Below are 21390 nucleotides of genomic sequence, written 5' to 3' on the forward strand. Positions count from 1 at the left end.
TAATACTTAGCAAGTGGTGTTCTAAATGTTCTATTATAGCAACAATATATTAATTTGCGATTGAACCATAAAATAAAATAGATCGCTGGCACATTTTTTATCCATATAGTTTCCTCAGTGACATATGCGTTTATTCAACACCGTTAAATTCAATTCTTTGGCTCTTTGGCTGTTACGGCTCTAGTCTATTAGCCACTAGTCCTCCACATGGGAAACCTCCACTTTGGACTATCTTTTCAAATACATGAACATGTCATTACCCGCTTCTTCTGCATCCGATGTTCTCTAAAGTATGTTTCCGATGTTTCTCTCCACAAGTACAAGAATATGCTATTTGTCGTCCGAAAGAGGCTTATAGGGCGGTGGGATTCCTGCTGAGTTAGCGGTTTACCGGGTTTGGCGATCATCATGATTTTCGCACGTTTCCACTGCTTAGGGAAGTGACCAAGCCTGAGCATTGAGTTGTAAATCAACGCAAGCGCCATTATGCCTCTGTGTGGGAGTGCCTGGGCCTGGGCTGCTCTTTTCTCAATTTTATCGCATTCGGGGGACTTCTTCAGCTCGAGCGCTTTTAGCTGTGCCCCGATTTCAGCAGAGGAAATGCTCCTTATTGGAAGAGCCAACTGCAGTGGCGCATCGAGTGATTCAGTCACTTTACGGCACTGTGCAACAACGGCGAATCGGAATGGCCTTCTCCTCGTCAGATCGGAGCCAGTGGGTGGAAGGATCCTTGATCGGTGAGGTAAAAATTGTTTGCTTTTAATACTTCTGTTGAGTTCCCACACTGAGAAGCTGCTGTTGCCGTCATGCCCAGCTGTTTCTAATAAGCTGTCGAGATTTCCTCTTCGGGTCCTAGCCCACAGTTTTCGGAGCCGGTTGAACAGTGCGTGGGGATCTCCGTAGCGGATGTACAGCCTCCCCTTTTATAGGCAAGGAGTCACCTGGTTTCTGGGCTTAGTAGGGAGCTTCTGAAGGTGTGAGTGCGGGGCAACGTTTGCGGGGCTGCACGCTGTGAGGTCTTTAAGATCTAGCGTATTGAAATTGAACGTAGGTTCTCCCAGTATCCGCGCAGTAGGAGTTTACCTCCCATAATCAATAACTTGTCCCATTTCGACGCAATTAATAAAAATTGATATCGATCCGGGTTGTTTTAAAAAGCTAGCCACGTTTAACACGTAGCTTCTCTATAGTATACACAAATAAGGTACACCTCGTTTGCTGTATACCGCCCCTTACCCGACAATATCTAATGATAACAAGTAAGAGGTTCTAGTCGGGAGCTCCCGACTGGAGGATACCCTGAAGCTATATGTCAAGTTTGGTGACTCTAGCTCTTATTATTTACCAAAATTGCCCAAAAGACAGGATATCGATATCGATTTTTAACGATTGCTTGGAAACGGAGTAAGTTATCGATTATCGGAAACAAACTCAATCTGCGCAGGCGCTAGGACCACCTACATCTTTCAAGTCTCTAGCTCTTATAGGTTCTGAGATCCTTGCGTTCATACATACGGACGGACCGACGGACGGACAGACAGACGGACATGGCTAGATCGACTCGGCTATTGGTGCTGATCAAGAATATATATACTTCATGGGGTCGGAGATGCTTCCTTCTGCCTGTTACATACATTTGGCTTTCGCACAAATACAATATACCCTTATACCCATTTTTAATGGGTTCAGGGTATAATTAATTAGAGAAAGCGTTAGCACGTGGCGACATCGCAAAGTGGTAGAATTTTTGTAAACATGTGCACACATCATTCTTTTTTGAGTATTATTAATATAATTGCAATTGTTTGTAAATTATGTGCTATATGCTGTGCTGTTACTATAGTTCGTTTGTTTTTGATTTAATTTCAAATGTTAGTATGACGTTAAAGTGGCAATGCTAGCTAAAATCTGCCAAAGAGAACTAAGTCTATACTAAGCCGTTTAATCCATTGAAAAGGTACAAACTGTATTTTTTGGCTGAAGCTTTACCAATCGAGTGCGTAGTGCGAGCTGCTTCTGGTTTTGGTAGAAGATGGCTTTGGGTATCCCCTGTTCGAGCACTCCCGACTAAAGCACGCTTACTTGTTTATTGTTTTTTATTTTTTTGACCCTCACTGTCACTACAGCGTTCGAGCAAATGCAGTGTACTTACTACAATGCCAATATATTCAAGAAGCTTTCCTTCCGTAACTTGTAAAATTATGCCTCGTCGATCACTTTTACATAAATAATGTCACGAATATTTCAGGCCTTGCAGTACGATACATTTACTTTTGATTAAAGGAAATGCGTGTGAAAGATGGTTCGATTACATCCACATATTTATCAATCTTAATAAATATAAACAAACTCTATTCGCCAATCCAGTGAGTAACTAGTTATTATAAAATAAAGAATACAATAACAATTATTATTTCTTGCAGTATTTAAGAATGCTTTGATGGCACTCTTTCATTCACTCTTCTATCCAATGGCGCACGGTGTCAATTAAAGGTGTGGAAAATGTAGTCTTGACATGCAAAATAACAATTTACATCAGCCAGGCCGAGAAAAGCCGTTAAGGGTTAAACTGAAACAAGCTACGTCAAATGATGTCCTCCAAGGAGGGCGCTTTGAAGTGTTCTGGAGGTTCAACTCATTTTCTGCTCTCTGTTTTTTAAAAATCCTATAAATAAATATACAATATAAATGTACATGTACGAGTATTGTAAAAAGAATCCCAAAAAAAGGGTCGGTCACCTCCGCAATCTAAGTATGTCGGAATCTTGCATTGGCCCATATCGCTTAGAGAGCTACTTAGTTACCAAATGTTACCTGTAGTTTCTCGTCAGGTCATTTAAATTTTCATTTTTGAATAGCCCCATACCGTGAAAGCAAACACATAAACAATTTGATTCAAATCATACAAATATACAATCGCACACAAAAATATGCATTTCATCCATTTAATTTCTAGTTTTTATCAAGATCGATTAAAAACACAAGTTTTTAAAATACATTGCAATCCATGTGGCACTGGGAGTAAAGGTACGGAAATTATTATTAATTATTCAATTTCTATTTTTTTTTTAAAGTCCGTTTTTATTCCCTTACCCATTAAATACTTAAAGAAATATTTATTTTATTTAGGTAAAGCATAGGCAAGCGGGCGGAAGCTGCTTCTGGTTCTAGTAGGTGATGGTTCAGTGTAAAGCAGAGCACTCCCAACTAGAGCACACTTGTTTTATTTTAGATTTTGCATAGTTGGATCATTTCATTAATGATCATATAAGAAGCGGAAAATGCCGTCATAACAACATCCACGCGGGGCAATAAAAGTCAAAGGAAGATATTGCATGTGGTTCGCAAATTGACGATTCAGAAAGAGAAGTAACTTTTCCACGAAAATTATAGTTCGCTGGTGCGGGAAAAGCCTACAATAGCAGCAGCAAAATGGCGCGCGTGTTTTCCACGAAAGTAATTAAAGCCAGAGAGAGTAAAACCTGGCCTGGTTTGAGAGTTGAAACCTCGAGCTGGAGCTGAAGGTGGAGCTGGACTTGTTACTACTCCTTTTTGCTTCAGCTACAGCTACCGGTTTTGCTTTGCGTTTTGTTTCGGGCTACTTTACATGGCCAGTGCCAGCATTCAGGCAACTAACCCATCCCTCAGCTTCGGCAAATTTGTTGGCCAGTTTAATGGCCGTCATCATGGTTTGGGGAATTCAACCAACTGCAATTATGGTTCGCTGTATATATATTTTTTTTTTCTTTTGGTGCAATAATTTGCCGCTCTGAACATTAAATGGATTTAATGAATGCGGTCCTATTAACTTTTTTGCTCTGTTCACTGCCGTCGTCAGAGCTGCTGGTTTTTCTTCAACTGCAACTTGTTGCTGCTGTTATTGTTACTAACAATAATTGGCTTTGTCGTCGACACTGGCTTCTAAATTTCAAATTCAACATCAATTCATTTTTATTACCACATTTTTGTGTCTCGCAAAATGTGAATGCGTTCTCTAAGCATTGTTTAACCAGTCAAAAACTACTGAGAAGCTTATTTAGACGCTATGAACATAGGGTAGATGGGATGCGATGTGATTACCCTATTCATCTTCAACGGCGGCTTATATTGGACTGTGGCTTATTGTTTGCTATATGGACAACGTTTATTTCTCTCCATTTTTTATGAAATGAATAGATATCAACTTTCAACCTTCGTATTTTGAGCATATCTCGAAGATTTTAGAAGATATAGACGTAATCTTACGGCTTGTACTGGAAGATCTACCCATTATAATGGTTAAAAGGGCTGTAATGTATTTGTGCAAATGTATGTAACTTGCATATATACCCTTTAAGTATATATTCTTGATCAGTATCAACATCCATGCCGATCTAGCCATGTCCAGCTGTCTGTCCGTCCGTATACATGTATGAACGCAAGGATTTCAGAACCTATTAGAGCTAGTGACTTGAAACGTCGGTCCTGTGCCCGCGCTGTACTAGCTTGTTTCCGATAATCGATAACTTGCCCCGTTTCCAAGCAATCGATAAAAATCTATATCGAAATCCTGTTTTTTAAGAAAATCTCGTATGTTGTCAGAGCTATAGCCACTAAATTTAACATATAGCTTCTTGAATGATTTTCCGCACAGATATATACATATAAAAAATATCTTTCATTTTATAGCTTTTACATTTTTGTTTACTGCTTAAGCAAACGAGCTCGTAGCGTGAGCTGTATTTGGTTTTTGTAGAAGACACTTATCTTAATGCCAGCTGTTCTGGACTTCCTGCAAGTTTTGGTCAATATGATCGCAATGCTAATTAATATTCTGACTCCTCAATATGTTAATAAGTAGATGTGACAAAAGCGTTAACTCCCGGATGCTACATAGTGACACCATCCATTATTTCTGAATGATCTAAATGACCAGCATCGATAGTAGATAGTCTGTTACAATTGTTGAAACTGTATCAAAAATTGCCGTATTTTTACAACCCTTTCTTTTGGCAAAGTTTTGGAAGTCAACTGATGGCGATGTGCAAAATCCTAAACCATCGACAGTTGCCAGCCCATTTTCCGCACAGATAATATCGATTGTTTTGGGGCATTACTCTGAAGTCCCGATGTCAAGAATTCATAGAAGATGGCCAAGATAAAAATATCTCGATAATGAGATACAGAAGATAATATTCGACACATCTATGGTCCCATCGATGATTTTGTATTAGAGTAAGATTTCAAAATATGGAAGCGTAACTGAGATACGCAAGTGAATTGGGAAACTCATATTTGATTGTGATAAGACACTTGAATAGTTAGACTCTTAAATCTACCTGAACGTTGAATCTCGCAACAGGAATAATATTTTGCATAGGTAGTTTAAAATAAGTTTAAGGTGGTCTGATGATATTTTTGTAACGCGGTTATAAGTTGTAATTGTCTTAGGAAAATAAACAAAACAAAAGGATTGTTTGAGCTCCAATGAGTTCAAACGCAAACAAGTAAGAGGTTCTAGTCGGGAGCTCCCGACTATGGGATACCCTGAACCCTCTTCTTCCAACATCAAATGCATATATATCTCTAAAAGTCGTTGAAAGGCATGTCTCGAATGAATTGTCATGAAGATCTTAAGTCGCGTGGTAAATATAAAACAATAGTAAAAACAAAAAGATTTAAAAGAACTGCGTGACAACAACATAAAAGTATGAACAAGTTTCTGGAATATCAAAAAATTGTTATTCATTCGATCAGCTTGAAGCAAAATCGACAGGGTAATATTCGCTACTATGATTGGCTTTTCCTACTTGCTTAAACAGTTAAAAAGGTTATCAGTTTTATAGCTAATTCACACATAGTCTGTTAATATCGAAAACACACACATACCCATGTTTTATTCTAACGTTAAGAATGATGTATTAGTCCAATATTTCAATTTTACGTATGGTAAACAACAAATGCCTGAGATCGTCACGCCAATTACAACCACTGACAAAACTCCCTGCACATCCCGATCTAGTTCAATGTTCTCGCATCTGCTGCCAATTACATATAAATATACCTAAAAAGAAATAAATTAACTAAAACAAGTAAGGGTGTTCTGGTCGGAAGTTCCCGCTAGGAAATGCACTGTAATCAGTACTTAGCGGCCCTTGAGCACAAACAGCACATGAGCAAGCCACAAGTTGTGTTTTTTTCCCCTTAGTCCCAAACTACGAAAAATGATTCCGTGATAAAGCTTCAGTTTTTATAGTTTAATCTATATGAAATTGGCAGAGGCAGACAAGTATGTATAGTCCATAGCATAATGCTATACCACTTCAATTCCATATTCCATATTTTGAGGAGGCGAGGAAATATGAAAAGAGTTGAAATTTTCTGAGGATGACACCCAAAAATTTGGAAATTTCACTCGTAAGTGTGAAAAAATAACGATAAACGTGTGTATACAACTTTTTAGTTTACTATGTGATCTGCGTCAAACTCATTTTTAAGATATTTGAATGTATTTGATGTTTTACACTTTTCGGGAATTCCATTCCTCCCTGTGGGAAGGTGAAATTAATTTCCAATGATCTTGATGACAAATCGTTTGAGATGTGTTTCACACTTTTCAAGCTTCCTTTGTGGTAATTTTCAATTTTAATTTATTCGATTTTTGTTGTTTCATTTGCTTAAAAATTATTGCCGAAGCCCTATATAAGAACTTATTGAAAAGGTTTACTGAACGCAAGTTTATTTTTCGGCTTCAAGATTTTCACTACAAGACTTTCATGGGCCGATTTCAACTTTCAGTTCTAATTTCGATGGACTTTAGACGTATATTAAAAAAAAAATACATTTTCCATGAAAGATAGTTTGTAAAAAACTTATATCGAAAATGTTAAGCACAAAACTTGTCACGGGCAAGGCCGGGGAATATCAGCTTGTTTTTAATAAGAGGCAAAAGGAAAATATGTACACCTAAAATGCATAAGATGGTTAGGAGGATTTCGGAAATGATGCAAGATGAATTGAATTGAATATTAAAGGTCCGCTGAACTCAAACACACATAAAATAATAATAACGCATATAGATAAATATGTATATACAAATTATACATGGCGAACCTACAGATACACATGCTTGTGTTCTGGAAAAAGCTGACACCGGAACGAGACCGATCACAGAAATATGTATATGTATGTACATATGAAGAAATGGGCGTTACCCTACAACTCCCCTAGCCACACAGTTAAAATGGAAACCGTAATAAGCACAATAATAATCATAAAAAAAAAAAAAAAACGGAAAAAGAACACTCTGCACACACGCATCAAGCATTTTTTGTGAAAATAGAAATTCAAAACAACCCTGAGGTTTTAGCAGAGACTGCGACTGACACTGTTAACGTACCCTGCTCCACATTCTGGCCTTTCTTCTATACCTGGGCCTTTCCTTGAGTTCACTTTTTATCATAATGGCGGGCAATATGCGACGCGATTGTAAGCAGGCTACAAATGTATAAAATACAAAATTAGCTAATTCAAATTGAGAGTGCCTAGAAGACAGCTGCTGCCCTAGTAGGGAGTGCCCAACTAGGGACAGGCAAGCATGGATACGCATTTATATACATTTTCATATGTTTACTTATGTTCCCATACAAAAAGTTAAAACTAACCAGAAACACCTCGAGCAACGCGCTCGAAAGTTTATTTGAAACGTGCTTTACACTTTTCGTAAAATCTATCTGCACTGGGTGGAAACTGCGGCTCAACGATTTCTTAGGCGAAGCTTCAAGTTTCGTCCAATAAGCTTCAAACTTATCGAGAAATTCTTGCAATTTATAGTTCTTGAAAAGATATCAAAAATATATAGTTGCGAAATAACAGCTATCGCGTTCGCTGCTTAAGTCTTTTGATTTGCTTTTCCAGTACCCATTTTGAATTCTTTTATGCTGTGATGCAGCAGTTAAAAGAAAGTTATATTATAAGCAAGCTAAACCTAATAGTATGACAATCAGGCAAACAAATTTGAATATTTCTACATTCTATTTGAGCTTAAGGTACATTGCTTAATACACTTTTATTAATTGAGGCAACAAGCTGAAATAGCAGCAACAACTCATGGAATTCATGGAAACTTTTTGTTATGCGTTCAAACTAATATTCATATTCATTTCACCTGCCTGAGCGCAACCACGCCCCGCCGCATAACATAAACGTACGCCTAATAACTAACTATGAATATGAAATTCGAAAAGTATATTGTACATTGGGGGTATGAGTGTTTTGTGTGTGCGGCGTTGCTTTAATTATGAGCATAGCCCGCGGACACCTGGAGAATGAAACCTGAATAGTTGCGTGGGCAGCCTTTTGACGGCGCTCTCAGGCTTGTTTCTAATTTGGCAAATTAAAAGCGGGTGCAACGCCAATAAGAAGCGGCAATTACAGTCAAATTCAAACTAATACATGCATACAGAAATTTATGGGCCGCATACGCTCTTAGGTCAGGGCAGCTGTCCATATCCATGCGGGCGGGCCAAGGGTGGAGCTGCCCACTTCGCTAACGCTCCCAGCCAACCGCTCCTCGCTCAGCTCGTCGCTTGGGATAATTAAGCGCAATAAAAGTCTATTAAGTGCCGCTAATTAACAAACAATATGCAAAGAGCGCCTTTGGTGGACATACAAAGCAAACGAAAACAAAAAAAAAGAAAAACTGCTTAGCTAACATGGTTAAAGCTGTTTGTGAATACGCGCAAATGATTTGTCACAGCTATGAAAATATTTATATTTGCAATCTTGGCAAGTTAGGTCGATGCTACCTTGTTCTCAGAGTAAAAAGAGTATCTTTATTGGGAAATACATGCAAGACTTGCCAAAACTAGCTTACCTAGCTCTCTACTAGCATTTTATACTCTGCTCCAATAGTTTGAGAGAGTGCATTCGTTTTGTCCAACATTCGTCTGTCCCTCCGTTCGTCGAAAGTAAAGAAAAGCCAAAGCTGCTGCGAAAGAAGCGTAATGCGAGCCTGCGGGTGTATGTAACAAGCACAAGGAAGCATCTTCGATCCCTTAAGGAATATAAATTCTTGATCCACATCAATCCGTATCAATGTCCTAGATGCTTGGAAACGGAGTAAGTTATCGATTATCGGAAACAAACTCGATCTGCGCGGGAACTAGGAGCATCTACATCTAAAATTGCTGCTATTTTGATTAGTTGTTTTTCACTGAATTGAAATTTTTAGCATGGCTGTCAAATAGAGGTGGTAGCAAGTATTGCGATTTGCGACGGGTTCGGGTTGTATTTATTTTTATTACTGCTTAGACAAAGGTTTCTCCTTTTTTTCGTTTAATATATATGGATGTACAAGCTAGCATTTAGTCTGACCCGGCTTGCATTAAATTTAAAGTTGACCCCCATTTCCCACCTTTGCAAGTTTTATCTTTCCGTACTTTCTTGAATCCAATACCAATTTTGACATCCATTTTGGAATGAAATTTTCGAAAAGTGTGAAGCACGTCTGAAATGAATTTTCAAAATGATCCTTAAATGTTAATTTCTGCCCAAACTTGATCCGCGTTTCCAGTAAGGGGGCCTGGATTTTCCAAAGTGTGAAGCACCTCTAATATGAATTTCAACAAGGACCTTTGAAAATCAGTTTGGAGCTAATCGGAAGACAAGTAAAAAGTTTCATACAAGCAAATTTCGCGATTTTCCCCACTTGCGGGTGGCATTTCATAAAGCCGCGCCTTAGCGTCCATCACATAATATAATAATTAGAGTTAAATATTTAGCTTCTTATCATACACGGCTTGAGCTAAGCGTTAGTTACCAGTCACTCAGTCAGACAGTCAGTCAGGACAAACAGCATGGAAAAGTCCTAGATGCTTCCTTCTGCCTGTTATTTATACTATATTAGCACAAAACCAATAGACCCTTTTTGACAATTTTTTCTTCCTAATTCGGCCTGAGTGAGTCTACTTGTTTATTGCGTTGGCGGGCCTAAGGCTGTTATTATACTAGGAGATGCCCTGCACCTTACGCTATCAGTGGATTTTATTGCGCCAAAGAATATTACTATATTCGCAAAAGGAAAACAGCCTTAAAATTCTGGTATAAATTGGTGGCGGCTCCAATTATCATTTTATTTTTCGACTATCGGATACAAACTCGTACCACTAATAATACCTAGCTTTGAAATCAAAGTGTTCATACATAGGGACGGAGAGCCAGATAGACATGGCTAGGTTGACTTGGATATTTCTGCAGAGCAAAAATATATGTACCTTACGTGGTTCTAAATGCTTCCTTCTGCCTAAAACATGCACATGCAAATAAACATTATACGCTTCTTACCCACTTTCGGGGCTTGGCTAGTGACCTAATGATAGCGGCCAACAAATTTGATCCGACCATTATGAAATTTTGCAGAGCATGAATATGGCATTCAAATGCGTGCATAGTTCCGATGAGATAGAGGGTGGTATCCAAAACATACATCCACATTAAATTTGGTGTTTCATGCGTTTAGGTACCTTTAAGGTGTTTTAATAAACATCTTGTTTTAAAATCGATATCTCTCGTTCTGCCTTTGGTATTCGAGAAAAGGTATTTTAAATATACTTAGTTACCGAAATCGACGCACCTATGCAAAGCAACAGACAGACAGATATGGCTAGATCAACCGGACACGTATGCTCATCATATGAATTCTGTGGCGGTCAGATAGATAAACGGACAAAATCGACTCAGCTGTCGATGCATATTGTAGGGTCAAAGATGCCGCCTTCTGCCTGTTACTTGCACGTGCATAAGTTTACCCTATTTTACCAATTTGTAACGGGTAAAAAACCGGTGAGAGAACGTTTTGCGGTTTGTGGGCAAAAGAATTAAATTGTTACGAATCGGCAAATGTACTAAACAACAGTTGGCCTGAATATGATCCTTTAAACGTTGCTGCGGTTGCCTATACGTAGATAAATGAATTTTTAAATGCTTCCAAACCGCAGTCAAATTATGATCCAGCTCCCTATCGTGCACAGTGACACGATCTACGCATATGCACAAGCATATTCCTACATATGCTAAATACACATGCATAAAAAAGATCAATATATTTGCTAGATACAAATTGAATATTCACCAGCCGAGTAGTAGTAGACTTGCTCCAGTCGAGAGGACCCGACCAAGAGACACTAGCTTTGACTACACATGCTTCACAATCCGGTTGTGCTTTTTAAAATACCTGCAAGCTTGTATGTTCAATGTGGAGTTTAAAGGGCAAGGCTGTAACGAATTCGGACTTTGGGGGTGAGAGAGTATCTATGATATTATGTGTATGATATACGAAAAGCTACTAAAACCCTAAGGTATAATTTAATATAAACATTATCTGCGCTTGATATAGATCATTCAAAACTTTCATTCTATTTTAAGCTAGCATTTAATTTTAGTTGGCAGTCGGAAAAGTGAAATGAAGTAAGTTTGCCAGATAAAGTCCACGGAAAATAGAAGCATCATGAGATCCATTGTGGTTGCGGCACAAGGGACGAATGGGTTGTGCGAAAAGTGTGAAACAAGGCTCAAATGAGTTTCCACAAACATTTTGGAAAATGATTTCCAGGCCAAATGGTAAGCAAAATCATTTAACAATTGTTTTTATTTTAATTAAGTGTATAAGCCTATCATTATTTGTTCACAAATATTAAAAAATTAATTTGAATTAAAACTACATTCAATTTAATTTTAATTATCATGATACTAAGCAAAAGCGTATGATGAAACGCTTTTTCTTTTTTTTATAGAGTTGGGGCCCCTAAATCCCAATTGGGCTTGTAGCCCAAGTTATATTTTAATAATAAGAAGAAATTAAAGAAATTATTTTTGGTCATTTACGAAGGTTGGCTGGCTATATTTGCCATAACATTTCAAAGAGATAATCACCGATAAAAAGCCAACACCAGTTTTATTATATAATTCTCAGCAGTTTAAAAACTTTCTAATGCAAAGTAAACACAGCGCTAGCTTGCTTAAGCTTTAGCAAAAATATAAACTATAAGCTTAAGCGATTTCCTTAATCAAACAGATTTTGATATGGGGGTGGCGGCAATTTATTAATTACTTAAACTCGTACTGCACTAAGAGGACCTATGTTCCAAATTTCAAGTCTCTAGCTCTTATATGTTCTGAAATCCTTGCGCTCATACATACGGACAGACGGACGTACATGGCTAGATCAACTCGGCTATTGCTGCTGATTAAGAATATACTTATATACTTTATCGGGGTTCCCTCTGGCACAAATACATTTACCTTTTACCCAGTTTAGTGGGTTCAGGGTATACAAATTATCGAATATCGAATAAGGCAACATTGTTAAGTCTTAGGCTAGGCTTAGTTTTAAGGCATTAAAATTATGCAAGAACAACTTTTCGCCAATAATTTATATATATTGGTAAAAAATGTTTGTAAGTGTAGATGGACGCGATATGTATTTATATATCATTTTGCCAGATCTGCCGCACATTTGCACAACTTGTTTTGCAATATATTTGTATCCTTTTTTTATTTTTTGTTTTTACCTATTTTAAAAGCTTCAAATTATACGTGTTCATACAAACGAATTTGCAGCCATTATGAAGCGTGGACTTACGCATAACGGCGCATTTAATTTGAGATAGAAACACTTTGTAGAAATGTATCAAGTCAAATCAAACGATCAGTTGCGAACTCTCGCTATATATCTTTCTCTTTTCTGAGCATTTGGGTATCTGGTTGCGTTTCAATATACAATAAAGCTCACGATCGGTTCACTAATTATGCTTAATTATTGATTATTGCGGGTTTTCACTAAGCCGCCAAATTGCGTGTACGTGCGTCTGTAAAATAACTTTCACAGATATGTTGCCCATTGTTGTTGCTAATCACATTATAGAACAGAAACTGTACCGAAAATGCAGGAATAATTTAGTCAGATTCTCTGCAACCAGACACACGCACACCTTTTAGTGGTTTATTATACACTGTGCACAAAGTAATAGAGTATATTGGTTTTTACAATGTACGTACGCCTGTCTTATCTCCTTTATTGAAGCTACACATTCATTCCTATGATTCCCACAGTTCTAAAACCGAATTTCAATGAGCTCCTTCGAATATCGAATATCATTACCCGAATAATGCCTGGGCCAAGTCTAAAAGTGCCCAACCAAATGATATAGAAGACTCTTTTCCATTTAAGTTTGTAATGTTCGATAAACAGAGTATTGCATAACTAATTATACCCGATTACAGCATCCATCTTAATAGTTTTCCTTATTCGCATAGATATCGCAATATGCTAACAATTTAGAATAGTCAACGATTAGATTTTGGGTAAGTATCCTTACATCCAAATCATTTATTATATTATTATATTTTATATTTTATTTTAGAGATAACCTTGGAGATGGATACATACTATTTATATATATTTTAAAGGTAATTGACTACTACCTAATGGGAATAATAATTTAAAGTGCATTTAAATGAGAAATAAGGTCATCAATTACCTCGACATTGGCATCCTTATATAAGGATATTGTTGAATAGAAGTATGGCAGATTATATCTCATTAACTCCCGATGCTTATAAATTGATGAGCAAAAATATTGATTTATATTTACCAAGCTTGTTGTGAGTGGATTGTTTAGATTTTCGGTTGATGAACAGATATAGGATTCGGATGGTCTTATGATTTTTATACCCTGAACCCATTAAAAATGGGTATAAGGATATATTGTATTTGTGCAAAATCCAAATGTATGTAACATGCAGAAGGAAGCATCTCCGACCCCATAAAGTATATATACCCTTGATCAGCATCAATAGCCGAGTCGATCTAGCCATGTCCGTCTGTCTGTCCGTCCGTCCGTCCGTCCGTCTGTCCGTCCGTATGTATGAACGCAAGGATCTATAAGAGCTAGAGACTGAAATTTTTTTGAAATTTTAGATGTAGATGCTCCTAGTTCCCGCGCAGATCGAGTTTGTTTCCGATAATCGATAACTTACTCCGTTTCCAAGCAATCGATAAAAATCGATATCGATATCTTGTTTTTTGGGCAGTTTTGGTAAATAATAAGAGCTAGAGTCACCAAAGTTGTCAGCAAACTTGATATATATATTTGCTGATGGAAGAAGAGGGTTCAGGGTATCCCCTAGTCGGGAGCTTCCGACTAGAACCTCTTACTTGTTATATAGAGTCTTACTGATGCGGTCGTTAAGAGTTGGCTTCCATCAATGAAGTTTATCTGATCTGACTGAGTTTTCCCAATTTATGTTGGTGTTGATAAGTTGAAATTCTCGTCAAAGAGGTTGGATTTCGTTTTTTCAACCAAATCTTTAGCCTTGGATTTTGCAACATTCAGCTTCATTTTCCAATAAAAGAAATAGTTGGATATGGAGTGTAATGACCCTAAAGTTCGTTTTGTATATGAATACACAGGAACCACAACTACAATAGAGAGCCGGGTCATCCGCATAAATTGGCGTATATTCACCTGCCCGTACAGAAGCTTTGCATTGTTTTAGTTAAGTATGTGGGGTTGTGGTAGCAAATACCTTGTGGATCAGACCATTGTGTCATACTGTGTCGAACACGGTTTGAACATCTAATGGTACACCGCAAACTGGCTTTTCTGACTAAGATTATGCCCAACAACAGATATACTCTAAACAGATACTGTGGGTAAAAATGTACGTTAATTAAAATGGTCTCGTTTTCATTTTGCAAAAACATTCTTTAATGCTGATTAATTAATTATTGTGGCCACCTTCAAAACAATTGTTTAGAAGCAGTGCTATCTAAGCCAGTGCATTTTTTTTTAACATGGCTTGCCTTAAGCATTTGTGTTTGAGATTTGATCAATGTCTGCACATTTTTTGCTTTTAAGCGGTGATAGCCATAAAATAAAAGATACTTGATCGGAATATACTGCTATAGAAGCTATATGTCAAGCTTGGTAATTATAGCTCTTCATACCTAGGAGTTATGCTCAAAGAACTTCGTAATCGCTTTTATAATTCTGTGTTATTTTGTATGTTTATCATACAAACATTGACCACCATTTTTCCACCATCTGCGGATCAAATTTTCCAAATCTTCGTCTTATTTGAAATTGTCAGCTTCCTAGCTCTTACAGTTATGGTTGTGTGTTGATTACAAATCACTCGGTTAGACTTCAGTCCGTCAGGAGAGTTTCCACTTTCAGTATTTTAAATGCGCGCCGGTTAGCGCCATCTATTGCCCGCCATGTCAACTTGAGATAATGCGAGTAACACAAAGCTGGCTGCTATGTAAAAAACATGAGAATATTTCGGCATAATCGCAGATATTTGCTGACAGCTGTTTACTCATTCTCTCTCCTCTCTTTATTTCAACGAGGTAGTCCCAGTCAGCAGCCGTGCTACAACTTCATTTTATTGTGACCGGCACCAGCACTTAATGTAAATATAAAAAAAAAGCACTTTAATTTATTCAATACAATTTAAAGTGTTCGAGTAAATTTACAGCCAGGGCGAACAGCAGGGTATAGCTTACAAGTAAGTATGAACGTAGCAAATGTCGTTGAGGTTATGTTGAATGCTGTGGCCAAAAATGGTATAAAAACATATACATCTACATACCACACATCTCTTTTGCATGAACAGCAACAAACAGTCAATATGCCACCTAAGAAGCACGATGAACCTGAACGCAAGCCATTGATCGGACGCATTGGCACTAACCTGCGCATCGGCATTGTTGGCGTGCCCAACGTTGGCAAGTCAACGTTCTTTAACGTGCTGACCCAAAGCGCCGCTCCAGCTGAGAATTTCCCCTTCTGCACCATTAAGCCCAATGAGAATAAGTATTCCAATTATCATCAGCAGCCGCTGGCCATACCAATCGCAATTTACGTTGCCTTTAAATAATTGTAATCAATGGCATTTGAACAATTTTTTTTTTTTTTTTTTATATTTTGCGTTCAATCGATTGCCTCGCCAAAGCTTCCAAGAGTTGCTTCTTGCTTTGCTGCCGTCGCGGGGGCGTGGCCCAGTCTCGGCAATTTGCCGGGTCTAGTTGCAGGCTAAGATTCCACAGGCTGCAAAGCAACGGGCCAGCAGCTGCTTTGTATGCAAATTACGCGCGGGCCGTTTAATTTGAGCGACTTCATTTTGGTTTACTTCGAGTGCGCGGCTGTGGCTCGCGGGGTTGGTGATTTAAAACAAAAAAAAATTATAGAAAATTGCAATGATTGGCAATGTGGCTAAGTCAGTGCCGGCTTCGATTCCGCCCCAAACCCAATTTTTATACAAGCTAACATGCGTTTTGCTTTCTCTCTCTCTCTCTCTCTCTCTATCTCGTTTTTTCTCTCGCTCCAACTCACTTGACTTGCGTTACCTGCACGTCGGGTGATCGTGCCCGACGAGCGCTTCGACTACCTTGTGGAGTTTCACAAGCCAGCCAGGTGAGTAAGTCGTGTGTTGTGTTGGGCAAATAAAATTGTTTGTTGTTTCTTGCAGTGTTGTGCCCGCTTATCTAAATGTGGTAGATATTGCTGGACTGGTCAAGGGCGCCGCCGAGGGACAGGGTTTGGGTAATGACTTTCTTTCGCACATCAGTGCTTGTGACGCCATTTTCCATTTGTGCCGCGCCTTTGAGGATCCGGACGTGACGCATGTAGAGGGAGAGGTTGATCCTGTGCGCGATTTGGAAATCATTTCTGAGGAACTTCGTCTGAAGGATGAAGAAAAACTGCTGCAGAGCCTTGACAAGTTGGAGAAGGTTGTAGCTCGAGGTGGCGACAAAAAGCTTAAGCCCGAATATGACTCCATGCTGAAAATCAAGGACATATTGATTGATCAGAAGCGTCATTTGCGCTTTGAGGACTGGAATGCGCACGATGTAAGCACCGTACATTTGTATCGCTATTTTGTCCGTCTTCTAATTTGTTGATTGCATCTTTTTCTTGAATTTAGATTGAAACTTTGAACAAATATTTGTTTTTGACCTCCAAGCCAGCCATTTATCTGGTCAACCTTTCCGACAAAGATTTTATCCGCAAAAAAAACAAATGGCTGCCCAAGATTAAGGATTGGATTGATAAGAACGACCCGGGCGCGTTACTGATACCCTTCTCAGGTGCATTCGAGCTGCAGCTTAGTGAAAAGGATGATTTAGAGCGCAAGGCCTACGAAGAGGAGACCAAATGCAAAAGTCAGCTGGACAAGATCATTATTACTGGTTACAAGGCCTTGCAGCTGGAATATTTCTTTACTGCCGGCCCCGATGAGGTCAAGGCTTGGACGGTCCAAAAGGGCACAAAGGCGCCACAGGCCGCTGGACGTATACACACTGATTTTGAGAAGGGCTTCATTATGGCCGAAGTGATGCACTTCGAAGATTTTAAAGCGGAGGGCAGTGAGGTAGCTGCTAAGGCGGCCGGCAAATATCGCCAGCAAGGGCGCAACTATACCGTGGAAGACGGCGATATAATTTTCTTCAAATTCAACGCCGGCGCTGGTCTTAAGGATGCCAAGAAAAAATGATATCGTATGGCCACTTAGATAATCATGTTGACTATCTCGTACATTTAATTTTATATTCACAACTGTTTGCTTTTCCTGATGCCAGATGCCCGTTTCACATACATACATGTCCCAAGTAAAAATGCATTTGATTTTTGTATGACAAAAAGTTTTGAATTTTATTTTGCTAATCCAGCATTAAATAAGTAGTTAATTTAAAAAAAAAATGCTTTACGGTAATTTTTCACGTTGGTCGCTTCACGTAGATTTCGATTATTATTCGTCGTAGCCACCACACATAAGGAATGTCCAAATAGTCGGGGATGGTATCTATTCCACTTAGTTTTTTCTCAAGATTCAATTTCCGGCGGCGGAACTTAACTATAATGTATTTTATGAAATATAAGCAATTAAAAGTTGCCGATAGCACGGTAGTAGCACGATTGTCGAGTGTCGTGCAGCAACGATACTACTTGACGATGAATTTCCGATAGTTTTGTACTATCGTCAACGCTTCGAGATGAGCGAGTGAAAGCTGCTAACTATCGATAATGAATTATTAAAAACATCGAACTTTCGATTTGACGGAGGCGATTGTGTATTTAAAGATGTGCGTCAAACTAGCGGCAGAGACTTAGCGTCGAATTTTGGTACTTGTTATCGGAAAAGTATCGGTCACTTTCAAATGCATTTATTTATGTATAATAAGAAAAATAGAAAAATGCGAATTTCTAAAAAACTGGCTGGACGATTTCCTTGATGTAGAAAGCAAAATGATTGATAATTCGCGATCTAAATCGGAAAATAGAATAATAAAGGTTGAAATATTGCCACCTTTTCGTTATCATACGTGTATAAATACTTAAATGCATAGTTGTCGTCTTTTGCAGCAGTCTATTTTACCAAAGATACTGTTTTATTGTAAAATGGCAATTATTTCATATATTACTGCATTTCTCTTCCATATACAAGTATTTTGAATTAATTTGTTCCCGCTCAATACTGTATAACATTATTCAACACTGATTCCGAGCAGTGGTTCGGTTCCCGTTGGAGCTAGTAGCTCGATAGGCCTTTTGAATGAGCAACATGAGGTGTGTTTACATTTTGCTATTTTATAAAAAAACTGGCTGATCGATTTGTTTAGAATTAATGCGTAAAGCTTCCTTAAACATGTATCTTCAAGTTGGTATACCGTGCATTGAGCGCCATTATCCCTGAGAAAAGTTATTAGGGTTCGAGTGCAAGGGTGATTTTGTACGGTCATTTTGTATGGAGCTGGCAACGAGGTTGCTGCACTGTAGTACAAATATTTTAAAAACGTGCTGATTGATTTTTATAATTTTTTCGAGATTGGTTAGGTGAAACTATAGACTTCAATCGTGTATATGCGGTTTTCGGGGCCATTATCCCTGAATTAAGATATTTAAAGAATGGTGAAAACCTAATTTTTCAACCCCTTTATTTACCCATATTATAAATTAAATTCAAAAATAAATGAATGTAGATAGTAAATAATTTAATTTTTTGCAATTCTGCATTTAAATTTATTTGGTTTCCTGCTTAAAAACATAAATAAATGCATTTGAAAGTGACCGATAGTTTTCCGATAACAAGAACCAAAATTCGACGCTAAGTCTCCGCCGCTAATTTGACGCACATAAGCTAAGCGTATTCCAAATATTCGATACCGATCACAACTATCATCGATGACCATTTAAATCATTTGTTTTTATGCAATTCTTCTTAGTTTATTTTGCAAATCACAAAGTTTTCGATTAAATGCTATACAAATAATAGACAAAAATTCATCTTTTCAGAAACAATGAGAGTAAAAAACAGTTTTAATGTTCGATAACGATAACGATAACTGGCGTCATCGATTGAAAATTTGAATAAATGCAGTTCTGGCTTTAATTGTTGCTCTTGTTGTAGTTGTTGGTTTTCATGCTGTTTCCGCCGCCTTAGAGCTTCTCGAGCAGAATGGAGGAGGCGCCGCCGCCGCCATTGCATATGGAGGCGCAGCCCAGTTCGCCGGCTTTGAGGGCATGCGCCAGATGGGTGACCAGACGGGCACCAGACATGCCAATCGGATGGCCCAGGGAGACGGCGCCGCCGTGAATATTCACCTTGGCCGGATCGATGTCCAGTTTGCGTATGTTGGCCAGCACGACCACGGAGAATGCCTCATTGATCTCCCACATGGCAACATTCTCTTTGCGGACACCGGCACGCTCCAGCAGCTTGGGCACCGCCAATGCTGGCGCAATGGGGAAATCAATGGGATCCGTCTCGGCATCCTGGAAGGCGACAATGCGCGCCAATGGCTTGAGGCCAGCACATTTGGCCGCCTCGGCGGTCATCAGGACGACAGCGGCGCCGCCATCGTTCAGGGTCGAGGCATTGCCGGCGGTAACGGTGCCATTCTCCTTTTGGAACACCGTCGCCAGCTGGGCGAATTTCTCAAAATTGACGCGCTTGAATTCCTCATCCTCGGCAATGATCTGCTCCGGCTTGCGCTTAAGCTGAATCTTCACCGGGGCAATTTCATTGGCGAAGATTTTATCGCTCCAGGCCTGGGCCGAACGCTTGTAGGATTCAATGGCAAAGGCATCCTGCTCCTGGCGTGTCACCTGCATCTTCTTGGCGGTGTTCTCGGCACAGTTGCCCATATGGAACTTGTTGTAGACATCCCAGAGACCGTCGAAGACAATGCCATCGGTTAAATTGACACCGCCGTAGGGCGTGGCACCGCGCTTCAAATAGTATGGCACATTCGACATGGACTCCATGCCGCCGGCAACAACGATCTCAGCCTGGCCGAGCATCAGCGACTGGGCGCCGAGCATCACCGATTTCATGCCCGAGGAGCACACCTTGTTGACGGTGGTGCAGCACACACTGGTCGGCAGGCCGGCAAAGATGGCTGCCTGGCGTGCCGGCGCCTGGCCGAGTCCGGCGGACACAACATTGCCCATGATCACCTCGCTAACATCGCCCTTGCCAATGCCGGCACGCTGAATGGCCGCCTCGATGGCCGTGGCGCCCAGCTGTGAGGCCGTTAGCGGCGCCAGCTGGCTCTGGAAGCTGCCGATCGGTGTCCGTGCGGCGGACACAACAACAACATCGCTGATCTTTGAGCTGTAGCGACGCGCCTGGGCGCACAGCTGGCTTCTGGTCGCTTGCAACATGGCACTAGATTTATATAACCGACTGCTTGCTAGTATCGAACGATCACTGGAATTTTACAACCGGACCTGATCACACTTGCAATAATATTGAGGCTGAGAACCTGTTGCTATCCACTTGCGTAACGAGCCGATGGCGTGTGAGCAGCTGTTGCGGACAGTGTTGGAAAGTGGAAAGTGGCAAGTCGCTGTTTGCAAGCTTTTCGTGCTTTAGTATTTTTGCTTGTCATTGGGTTTTTAATGCTACGTTGCTTTAATACGAAGAATACGACAGAATTGTTAATACTCTGTTTTCAGTTGCCGGCTAGAAAAGATTCCAGTTTATCTTGGAACTCACATTGCGTACTTTTTTATTGATGCCGTCTATGTTAATCATTGCAAATAATGGTTTGGTTTCATTTTTGTACTTAGTATTTTTCATGACAGATCAGTATACTTTCGGAGTAAAATGTTTGATTTGGTTTTTAGTATTTGTTAAGACAAAGCGATATTTTTCGGAACGTGGGTAGAGTTACTTTTGAATATAAAATATATAGTAATGTCAGTAAAAATTAAAAAAAAAAAAAAACAATTGACATCCGAAAATATGACACTTGTAAAGCACAGCAAATATGCCAAATACTTAATATTCAATTTAAATAAACGTAGTTAACTTCACAACATGTTTTCTAGTATATTTATGGTATTT

General features: G+C 39.2%; 2 protein-coding genes across 2 annotated transcripts; one reads left to right on the top strand and one right to left on the bottom strand.

Moving 5' to 3' along the window:
• Positions 1-15382: 15382 nt before the first annotated feature.
• Positions 15383-17683, top strand: LOC115766348 (obg-like ATPase 1). The gene is made up of 6 exons (XM_030710244.1): positions 15383-15450; positions 15517-15546; positions 15655-15850; positions 16394-16454; positions 16510-16891; positions 16966-17683. Exons 3-6 carry the CDS (start codon positions 15670-15672, stop codon positions 17533-17535), a joined length of 1194 nt encoding a protein of 397 aa, XP_030566104.1. The 5' UTR covers positions 15383-15450; positions 15517-15546; positions 15655-15669; the 3' UTR covers positions 17536-17683.
• A 1562-nt stretch (positions 17684-19245) lies between these two features.
• On the bottom strand, positions 19246-21138 carry LOC115766425 (acetyl-CoA acetyltransferase, mitochondrial). Its single transcript, XM_030710349.1, has one exon. The coding sequence runs from the start codon at positions 20703-20705 to the stop codon at positions 19479-19481; it is 1227 nt and encodes a 408-aa protein (XP_030566209.1). The 5' UTR covers positions 20706-21138; the 3' UTR covers positions 19246-19478.
• Between the last annotated feature and the right edge of the window lie 252 nt (positions 21139-21390).

This window comes from Drosophila novamexicana, unplaced genomic scaffold (genome assembly GCF_003285875.2).
Source record: "Drosophila novamexicana strain 15010-1031.04,08,12 unplaced genomic scaffold, DnovRS2.1 tig00001151-arrow-arrow-pilon, whole genome shotgun sequence".
NCBI classification, from domain to species: Eukaryota; Metazoa; Arthropoda; class Insecta; order Diptera; family Drosophilidae; genus Drosophila; species Drosophila novamexicana.

Excerpts from the sequence above, each read along its gene's own strand:
- LOC115766348 (XM_030710244.1), top strand. The coding sequence starts at position 15,670 with ATGCCACCTAAGAAGCACGATGAACCTGAACGCAAGCCATTGATCGGA. Across the intron at positions 15,851-16,393 it reads CACCATTAAGCCCAATGAGA|GTCGGGTGATCGTGCCCGAC; the intron begins ATAAGTATTCCA and ends CGTTACCTGCAC. Across the intron at positions 16,892-16,965 it reads AGGACTGGAATGCGCACGAT|ATTGAAACTTTGAACAAATA; the intron begins GTAAGCACCGTA and ends TCTTGAATTTAG.
- LOC115766425 (XM_030710349.1), bottom strand. The coding sequence starts at position 20,705 with ATGTTGCAAGCGACCAGAAGCCAGCTGTGCGCCCAGGCGCGTCGCTAC.